Source organism: Triplophysa rosa, linkage group LG8 (assembly GCF_024868665.1).
Source record: "Triplophysa rosa linkage group LG8, Trosa_1v2, whole genome shotgun sequence".
NCBI classification, from domain to species: domain Eukaryota; kingdom Metazoa; phylum Chordata; class Actinopteri; order Cypriniformes; family Nemacheilidae; genus Triplophysa; species Triplophysa rosa.
This window is the reverse complement of record NC_079897.1, coordinates 23,603,379-23,614,668: the sequence shown is the minus strand read 5'-3', so window position 1 is coordinate 23,614,668 and position 11,290 is coordinate 23,603,379. Positions and strand designations below refer to the sequence as shown.

At 38.8% G+C, this 11,290-nt stretch overlaps 1 protein-coding gene across 1 annotated transcript in view; it reads left to right on the top strand.

The window, feature by feature from the left end:
• The first annotated feature begins 107 nt into the window (after window positions 1-107).
• Window positions 108-11,290, top strand: part of snap91a (synaptosome associated protein 91a) — a 33,127-nt gene continuing 21,944 nt past the window's right edge. Inside the window, exons 1-2 of the mRNA XM_057339422.1 lie at window positions 108-952; window positions 10,396-10,538. Of these exons, the coding sequence (XP_057195405.1) occupies window positions 823-952; window positions 10,396-10,538 (273 nt within the window). The 5' untranslated portion in view covers window positions 108-822. The remainder of the gene's footprint in view (window positions 953-10,395; window positions 10,539-11,290) is intronic.

Below are 11,290 nucleotides of genomic sequence, written 5' to 3'. Positions count from 1 at the left end.
GTAATTTTCTACAGAAAATGAGGAAAGAATAATGAATATGGGCGCAGATAGTAAAAGGCAATGTGGGTTTGAGATGACGTGTGACCTGACTCATGCGTGGGGGCGGAGTGATACCACAAATAAATAAATATCGAGTCCAACAGGGACCTCGGCTTCCCGTTAGCGTTGCGTTTCATTCTCCTAGTTCAGCAGTTGTCCGATACTGGACAGCCACGGGGTCAATGAAAAGGAAGGAGACGTGTTTTTAGACATGAGGAGAACAACGCGAGCCGTTTGAAGGTTTTGGGTGACTGGAAGCTTAATCCTTCATCTGGAGGAGAGAAGAGCCGAGCATCATCGGATAAAGCCTCTTCCAACACAACGCGAAAATAATAAGGAATATCTTTGAAGACTACATATAAATAGTCCTTCATTGCCCTGAAGTTTGCTGTTTTGATGGACTCGTTTGTGGATGAAATAATCGTTACGCGTCACCGATGTGATCCCGCATCCCCACGAGGCGAATAGACAGCGTTGCGATGCGCAGGCGTTAGCTCGATATTTTTTACCGTAGTAAATGCATTCGCTTGCCCGTATCGTATTAGTATTGTTTTGTATGTATACGTGTAATTTTTGGGGGTCGTAAATGAAACCGAGCGGTAATCGTGTTCATCATCTGTGGTAAAAGCTTGGCCTTAATAATAATAACACCGTATTAACATCTTGTGGTTAAGAATCTATTCAAACGCCACACACGTAAGGCTTTGAGGTGGACTCAAGTCGACAAAAATCTTGCACACGGGAATACAGGCCGTTGTTTACGTTCACAGCGAGAGAAGGAAGATGTCGGGTCAGACTCTGACGGATCGCATCGCCGCGGCGCAGTACAGCCTCACCGGGTCTGAGGTGGCTCGCGCTGTGTGTAAGGCGACCACACATGAGGTGATGGCACCCAAGAAGAAACATCTCGAATGTAAGTCGTTTCAAGGCTCTGGCCTTGTTTATGCCTTTTAATTGTATGTTATCAATAATTTAAAGCTCATTTTCCCGTGCACTGTTTACCTATAGGCACACATACATGCAATTATGGTGGCCCATCAAAGGTCATCAAATGCCACTGGGTGCACTGGAGAGGCCTACTGTGATGTTATCCCTGCTAGATTCCATTATGAACTTGCATCCATTGCCATTAAAACCATTACAAAATTACCTTTTGTAAGGTGTTTGGGCCTCATTCCAGGATTTAATGATGTTCTGTGGTTCCCATTACCAGTTTGGATGCACAGCGATTAATATAGTTTCCAATGAGACTAATACATTTCCCATTATAACCTTTACAACTGTTCAAAATTCTGTGATGGTTTCTGTTGCGTTTTGGAAATGAGATGTTCAATAGCTCTGTGACTAATAGGCCCTCATTTCACAGTGTGTCTGTCACTGGGTAGAGAACATGGCCACCATCCACCGCGTGGCTTGGAATCACAATCTGTTTATTGCACCGGTCCAGGTCATGTGTTTAAAAATGGATTATTGTACACACATGGACTATAAATATTAATAGTGTTCGTTCATGATAGTATTTTAACACAAAATGATGACTGCAGAGTGTGTTCCGTTCTGATAAAGGCATTTCCTTCCTAGCATTGCAATATTTTCCCACAGCAACTACACAGATGTGCCTAAATAGGTTTATGCATGTTCAGTAGCATGAACAGATAAGTAGAAATACAAATGCTGGTTGTCTGGGCTTTTCATTCACCGTAACTATAGACTGAAATAAGTAACTGTAAGTTTGGGGTGAGTGCACCGAACATTGATAACATAACAGGAAGTGCACTCGAAATGTGTGATCAATCACCCGGATGAGGTCAAGCAGCAGGTGGCCTGGAATTGTTTCAGCAAACCCAGTATGCTTTCACTGGGTCTCAGATTCACCCCAGCTGAATTATACATTCCCCGTTCAAGGGTCCAGAGGGTGTCACCGTGAGCATTTACTGGTACAACTGCAAGGCTCTCTTTGAAAGTTTACAACACTGTCTAAATTTTTCATTTGAGGATGCTGTTCATCTATAGACCTCTTAGTTACTTGCTTTACAAAGCCAGCTGCCAGATTTCAGAAAGAACAGAACACTTCAATTTTGTATAAAAGTGTTTATATACTGTACCTCAAGCATGAAGGTAGGATTTAAAATTATGTACACAGATGTTTAAATTGGCTTGTGTTGAAATCCGAGCGCTGTCTCTTTGAAATATGAGATATTGTGTTTTTGTCGGCGGGCCCTTAAATCAATGGCTTTCAAATAGTCCTGATCAGCATCACAAAAGATCTCTGTTTGTGGCAGGTGTCCTAGTCTCCTAAGCACTGGGACACACCCACATCTCTCTCAGAGGAACACTAGGAATCACAACACGTCAATTACGCCAGAGATTGAACTGCGTGGCTCAGGATCACGTGTGTCCAAAGCTTTTTCTTTGTTTTTTACTATGTTAAGTTTATTTATAGTTTTTAACTGATTCGTATTTTGTGTATTCAACATGCATCCTTGTGAAAACACTATGAGCCAGCAATCTCTTTAATGTTTCTAGATGTGCTGACTCATTAGTTCCCCTGCCATTTTGTATGGTACACATGCATTTCAATAGCACAATGTCAGTCATCAGAGCTTCTTTGATGGACAGGGCGCTTGTTTAGTTGATGTTATTTCTAGATTTTTTTATATAAAAAAATGAGAAACTATGAAATAGTGTGACTTGCATTTTACAACATGAATCTGCTGTAGGGATTGAACAGAACCGGAACATCTCAGGATAGTGGCAGATCCATGTGTAAACCTGGCAGCATTCTGATGCTGAATTGATGCATAAAGAGGCTGTTGATGAAAAGTTTTAATTTAGTTTTAATTTAATTATAATGTCTTTTGGTTAAAACTAGGGATGCACCGATATGTAAATTTTGGCCGATAACGATAATTCTTTAACATTGGAAGCCGATAACCGATATATTGGCCGATATACAGTATCTAAATATTAATATAAAATTCCTTAAGACTGAAACAAAAGGCAAAAAGTGGACAACTGCTTTTATTTGAAAACATTCACCGCGGAAAACAAGGTAACCATTAGTTCTCTTTTTTCCCCCTGAAAATCATGTACCAAACCTACTTTACACTAATTAACGATTATTTAACCTTCAAACTTTTCTGGTATATTTTTTATTTAATAAACAAATTATAGATGTTCTTCCAGAAAAATGTTTTCAAGAGCCACATGTCTAACAGGTCTCAAGACAGAGAGAAGATGAAGTAGTTTAACCAGAGGAACTGATTTAAGATTTATCGGCTTTAATATATCGGCATCAATTTTATCATTGGCCGATACCGATAACATTAAAAATGACCATTTATCGTGCATCCCTAGTTAAAACCATAATTCTAAAAGCATATTCTGGGCATGCGTCAATAAATCATGCCTCTAATTGTGAAATTAGGGGAAACCAGTAGACTAGATCCACAGTGGCCCCAATAAGTATTTGGATAGTTAAGCGACACTTTTAAAAATGTTTAATGTCATCGCATTAGATGACAAAATGTTAAACTAAGTAGCATCTACAAATGATTCTGGACGTTTCCTTACAAGTAACTTCACTTTGATGTCCCACATTACATGCCATGAAACCTGCAGTAGGGAATGAAAAAGGTCTTGTCATTGATAGTCTTATACCATCAGCTGTGTAGCAGCTTTTTGTGGAAAGCAGAACATTTTGAAAGTTCGTGCAAAGGCAGCTGGTCAATAATCAGGTTAAAATACGAGCAGTATGATGTGTAAGGGGTGCAGGTTAGGTATGTATTATGTATACTTATAGATAAGTGAACCAATAATGATTAATGGAATGTAAGTCTCAGGCATCTGATTCTTCAGCGATAGATCAGCTAGCTGTATCATCAAATTATCTGTAGTTGTTCTTTTTGACATCAAGAATGGGGATAGTGTGGCCAGACAGTCTGGACAGGATTTCAAGTTCACCATCTCACACTTCAGTTTCAAACGTCTACAGTATGCTGATAGAAATGTATTTTGTCTAATGAGTGTAGGGTCCTTGGAGACGTACGATAGACTCGGAATCATTTATTCGTGTCTCATAGAACAAGTTACTGGGGGCACCAGGGTAACATTTCAGGAGTTTGTCTTATACCTTAAAGGGATAGTTCATTCAAAAATAAAAATGTTATCATTTGATTACCCTCATGTTGATCAAAACACGTATCTCGGTGGTTTTGTGTCCATATAATAGAACTCAATGGGGGCCAATGTTGTTTGGTTACTAACATACTTCAAAATATCTTTCGTGTTCCAAAGAAGAAAAAAGTCATCAAAGTTTGGAATGACATTAGGGTGAGTAAATACTGAAAGCATTTTTATTTTTGGAAGTAGTCTAATGGCGTTTAATTCATGCTGCCATATCTGTATGTATTTTCCTCTGAAATACACAGGTAGGTTTATATAGAAGAATGTATTCAAAGGCTACCAGTTACTAAACTTACTGTATATACAAATTTATCCTTATATAAAACTGTACAGTATGTTCATGTGAAACATGGTAAGAATCTGGATATTAATGTGTTAGTTCCGTAAATGTTTTGCTTTTTTTTCTTGCTGCAGACCTCAAATCAAGTAGTGTGGTCTCACTAAGATACTTTTTTTTGTGCATCTCAGTGAATCACTTTCTGTTCCCCTCTACGTTTGTCATTCGCAAGCTCGCATCTTTCCATCCTTTTTTTTTCGGCAGCTACAAATCAAACAGCGCACATGATCTACTCTGCAGCGTGTGAAAGCTTGTGCTGCACTGATGTCACACAGCACGAGAAATCAGCAGTGCTGTGATGTCACATCTGAAAATACAGCCTTCAGCCAATCACCATGAAGTGGAGCATTAGCTAGCCTAGTGCTTTCAGCACCTTGGACAGGGACACCCCCACAGCAACTGAACCAACACCTTCCTCCATTGTGACTGCCAACTCCCATTTTCCAGCCCCCCTCCCCCACTCTTAGAGGTCACTGCGTCCTTGAAGCCCTATTCGTTGTATTAGTCATTGCGTGTGTTGAGTTCAAACTTTGACGTGAGTTGTTTATGCTGTATTTTGTAATCGCCTCCACACCAGCTATTCACACGCACACAACATATTCACACTCAAGTGTAGGAAGACTCTTCTGTCTATTCATTGCACAGATGTTCATAGTCCTGCTATGCTAAGTGGTGAAAGCGCTAAATTTAACTCTCTGTTAATCAGGATACGTGCACGCTGGCAGTCATGTACATGGCAGCAATGAATGCTGTTAGTACACTGCTGTGCCATGAATAATGCAAGCAGAGATGTGTTTCTTGTGTAATCTGCCTACCACACTGCTGAGTCCACAGGAGCCATGCTCTCTGGTGGGGTCACAGACCTGGAAAGGGTCGTCTGAGATTAGGCCACATAGGACATTACTGATTTTCACACCGAAGAGAAGTCAGACAAATTGAGACACGTATACATATTATACATGTCAAGCAGGAGCGGGGTATTTACATTGGGAGACGGGTACGTGAGGATTTGTTTGGAGAGGTAAACACTGAGATTATAATATTACAATCATGTCTATCTGAGATATGCTGTGATAAAGGCTTTGGTATTTATTAATGCAAAAATATTTGAAGTGAAACCAAATACACATGTTTGAGAACTAAGACATTCATTAGGATTAAATGGTAGTATGGAATTAGGTACCATCAAAGGAAATATTATTATTAAAGGTCTAGTGTATGAAATTTAGCTGCTTTTAGGTGAGGTTGCGAATTGCAACCAACGGCTCAGTCCACTGCTCACCCTCCCTTTTGAAGCACTACGGTGGCTAACACAGGACTTAGATGTCTTCACGTTTTCTCTTCTTTGCTTAAGGAGATAACGTATTTACGAAATGTGCCCTGTAGAGCAGTTTGTCCGTTTAGGGCTACTGTAGAAACAACATGGCGAATGACCTGCGGTGTACGTAGATAGAAATAGCTCATTCTAAGGTAGTAAAAACTTAACGCTTCATTATGTAAGCTCTTTACTGTATACACCTCTGAAGACATTGTTATGTATTCTTACATCGCATTTCTATCAGTGTATGCTCCAAACTACACAAAGCACCTTTAAAGGTGACTTTCAACTGGTTTCTTTTTTTTATTTTTATTGTATTGCAACGCAGCACACACAGCTAAATTCAATATCAGTAAAATGGGCAAATCTTTCTTTCAAAGATTTGTCCTTGGAAAAGACCTATTTTATAAATGATTGTTTACATTAAATGGATGTAGCTCACATCTTCAGTACAGAAAGGAAAATCTTATGATGATCTGTTGCTCTCTTGTGTAGGCTGGTTTACTCTGGTTTCTTCGTGGATGCTAGTTACAACACTGCTTGCCAGTGAGGGCACATGGGCAAGCTCTCAGTTTTTTTGCTCCAGGGAAATGGCTATAAATAAAGATGGCTTTTCATGCTTCATTCATGTGCAGCGGAATATGGCTGTTTTTGCAAACACCCTCATGACACCCACACTAGTGTTAAACACGTATTTTAGTTAAACACTAAAAACATTTATTACAGCACATGTATCCGTTTGTATAACAATGAACAATAGCCATGACAAAACTGTCAGTGAAGTAAAACAAGGAAATCTGCTGTTGCAAAAGGTGTTGGGATACAGAGAATCGGGGTTAAAACATAATACAACTTGATATGTAGCTTGATGGTAAGTTGTTAGATCGTTGTGCAAGGGTGTTAATTTGCTATTGTGGCTTTTTATTACTGTAACAACACTAAGAGGACAAGCAGAATTTGTTTGAATACAACAAATTACAAATTCTCATTGTAAGGTTTGCAACAGGGTACAGTATATGTAGAACGTTACATGACCAACCTTAAAAAACAGGTCCCGTTGTCTGCTTGTCTGAGAAAATCTTATCAGCAGTATGAGCTGCGATATCTATTTATTTTTGCTATTATCTATAGAACCTAGCTAGTTGTTTTATTCTTTTTTAATATTCAAATCTCAGTGAGAGGAAAAAATAAAGAACTTCAATATGGATATGTGATGGAGATCGACTGTGATCATCTTTGGTAGCTCCTTTGAAGGCATTTTGAGTAAAACAGCAACACGTGTATCCGGATGTGATGAGACCAGTTTTTGGTTTCTGCACGTGACGTTCGGCGTAAAGCCGAAAGAGAGTAAAATAATGATATTTAATACAATTATAGAAATAATATGCTGTTTGTTAAAGGAAACTTTTTCCTGATTTTCCATGGCTATATGTCAACCACTTGTTGGATGGTTTGTCCTTCAAACTGAAGCGTATTACAATTGCTGTTTTTGCTGCTGCTTGTGCACACGTTCATTCCACTTAAATGTTTGTGATAGATTTTCTTTTAACAGTACTTGGGGACACTCACTGTTAGTTGGCTTATAACTGTTCTTTTGTTGCACTGCGTGGCTGTACACATCACTTAATGAAATGTTTTAACGTCCTCATATATGACAAAGAAGTCCTGACACCCGACTATGTGCTGTGAACATGTTGCCAGGGAAACAGGCTTTTTTAGTATGTCTGTCACCCCTCCTACTCGTGTCTTCAGAGGAGTGAAAATCACCAGCTCAACAACTGATTGTTTGTCGCTTATTAACACATAGCATGATACTTGATGTTGGTGTTTAGTTTGTAATAGAGCAGTCATTCGTTTGTATGAATGCACAATAGCATACAGTCTGGATTTAAATGATTTTGTAGGTTTAATTGAATGTCTAAAGTGTGAGAATTTTAATTCTGCTCCACAACAGCTTATTTCTCTGACACTACCTTATGTGCAACAATAGTGCATTTTTATGGGACAATTTATACGTTTTTGGATCATCAGAGAAGCAGAATTAGTCTGAAAGGTGTACTTTGTAGATGTGTAGCACATAGTTACTATAAAAACAATCTAAGTCAATGGAAATTCTCCACCATCCTCCCCACACAGCTCATGGTCTGCCACTGATATTGTATTCAGCTCTTGATATTGAACAGGGAAAGTGGCCCATGGGCCAAGCTTTCGGTCGATAATAGTCTGGGATCACAGCTGCAGGGTAGTTTCGTTTTTTAGACTCATATGAGACGGCAGTGCAGTTGCTTTGTACACTCAAGGTCTGTAATTACTGACTATGTGAATACTGATACTCAAGGTGTTTGTGTTTATCGTCTTTTTAGTATTTTATGTCGGTAAGCATTCCTGCTGCTGTGTAATTCAAGAAATTTGAGACGCTACCTTATCGCCCTGTTATCTCCCAATCACTATCCCTAAATAAGTAAGCAAGCCAGGTCAGATCAGATCTATTGTCTATAGCAGTGGTTCCCTAACTGAGCTATGAGAGGTGACTATGGGAGTATGCAACACTTATTAACATAAAGAATGAATACAGACGTGTGTAGAGAAAATGACTTGATAGTGTCTTGATAGTGAAATGATAGTTCACGCAAAAATGAGAATTCTTACATCATTTACTCAACCTTTATGTCGTTCCAAACTTGTATGTCTTTGTTTCTTCTGTATTACAAAAAAGACATTTTGAAGAACGTTGGTAGCCAAACAACACCGGCCCCCATTGATTTCCATTTATGGACACAAAACTGAGACAGTTCATAAAATGTCTTCTTTTGTGTTCTACAGAAGACAGCGAGTGTGTTTACATGCACAGTCTTACTCTGATTATGCTTAATATGCTGATAACAAGTAAGGTCACGTAAATGCGCAAAACGGTTTTCTTTTATCGGGGAAAGCTCATAAACGGCGCAAGCAAAACCTGTTCGTCAGAGATAGTTTTTTACTCCGATTTCGCGCTGCATGTAAACGCCTTTACCGGTTTCCAAACGGAAGTAATAGTAAACTAACGCATAAAAGTCCGCTCTCGAATCATGCAGTTGATGTAGAAACGTCAAAATGAAGAACTATTGTTGCATATTCTGGTTCTGCGGACAATAAGTAGAGATATAAAAATACAGCTTCTGACCGTTTTCCCGCTGCATTTTTAAGTACTAAACAGACTATCGATGATGACGTCACTGCACGCGAGTAACCCGGCAAGTCTCAAACTTCCATGTAAACGCTGTTATTTGCGTAGCTGGTTTATTGCTATGAATGTAAACATGTGAAAACAGGTTTCTTTTTAAGCTGATTTTTGATAGATATCCGTTTATTTTGTGCATGTAAACGCACTCATTGTAGAAAGATTCATATACAGGTTTTGAACCACATGAGTGTGAATTTTCATTTTTGGGTGAACTATCCCTTTAAGACTCCACCTTTGTCCAGGACAACCAAACATAACAAAGCTATGCAAGTCACTCACTTTCTACATGAGCCTTTCACTTAATATTCTGTTATTTTACTGTATGTCATAACCTGTTTTGTGTGTTAGTTTGCATATAGTAAAATGTGTTGCATAGTTTTAATATTACTATTATATTTCATATTTCTTATGACTTTCCATGTGTATTGTTTTACAAAAATCCTACTGCAACAATTCCCAGACTCAATCTTCTATTATAGTGTGACTCGTGATGGATTCTAATTTATTTCCAGGTGCCTCAACAAGTGATAATAATGCTCTCATTGGACAGCTGGCTCATGAATAACAACTTATTACACAGAGGGAAGCGCAGCAGCACACAAACATGCCAAATATAAGAAATAAATGGATTACAATGTAAAAGATTATTATTGTGTACATAAAGATAAAAATCTGGCTTGTCATGTAGATGATCTGCTCGCGCACTTTAACCTCACGCATTAGCAGATGCGTTTCCTCTCAGGAGAAGCGCCAGTCTTTGCTCTTGCAATGGTGCGAGCGCAACTGGTTCTTAAAGGGAATGAGAGATGACACTCTGATTGGTTTATTGCACGTTACGCCCTAAAAACACCCATTACTCATTAAGCGCCGACCGTTTTCCCGTCGTTAAACTAGCAAAAGTGGATTCGGACACGCCCTGAGAGCTCCTGCGCCCTGCGCTTTAGACCATGCGCTTAGATCGTGAAAATAGGGCCCTCAGACTTTTTTACATGTATATATAATGATGTCACATCTGGTGTTTTCACCTGCTGTTGCAGTTACACTGTATTGGCGTTTTCGTGCATTTGCCATGTTTTTAGTCTTTTGAAGATTTTGAACAGGTTGTGATGAAAGCTAAAAATTTACATTTCTGTACATCTAATTCTCATCATTGATGTCTGTTGTCTGTTTTGTGCATCTTAAAATGACTGAATAACAGTTTGGGTACAATTGTAATATGTTATGGTTTACATGTTAATGTTTATAGATGAGTTTCGGTAGGCTAATTTCCCATGCTTTTATATTTCTTCACAGATTTGATCCAGGCAACCCAGGAGTCCAATGTCAATATTCCTCAGATGGCTGATACCCTGTTTGAGAGAGCAGGAAATGCCAGCTGGGTCGTGGTCTTTAAGGCTTTGGTCTCTACTCATCACCTGATGGTCCATGGCAATGAGGTGAGGTGCAATTCCCATTCGCTTTGGAGAAACAAGTAGTTTGCTAAAGCATTATTTACATGATACTTTTGAGCTAAAGCGTTGTTTTGAATGAAATGTATTATTTTAACAAAGGGTGTGGTTTGGACTGGCCCAGAAAAAATCTGCAGACTTTATTTTCACTTACGTTTGCACTGATGAGGGAATATTATGAGGGAATAAACAGTATATTTATGTGGTAAATGTGATAAACCGATCTGGCATTACTGCCGTCTATATATTTGCTGAGATCAAAATACTTCCATGGGACGTGTCACATTTGACATGCGTACACAAATTTGGCAGCAGTCATGGAATGATGTTAAGCCGAAGTATAATGTTGTAAACATCTACCACTTCTTTAAATATTAAAGCAATGTAGGTAAACGAGTATTTTCTTTTTTGTTTGTGAAAATGACTTCACAGACCTGCACACAATTTGCATTTCAGCCATCTGAAATGCAATTTACAAAGCAGTTTTGAAAAGCTTAATCCAAATAGCTCTAATTGATTCTAGCCTTGAGTGCATTTATTTGCATTTTTGAACGACTTTACTACAAGGTCTGCATAATATTAAACCAACCTCAATATTTAGGACTAAAATGAACCTTAGGGAATCGTCCCCTGAAATTTGACAGTTTCCTAAGGAGCTTTTCCACACAGCTGACCAGCTACTTCCCTCAAAGCGTCACTCACTTATCTTTACGACAGTTATCACACCCATCAGATAGATG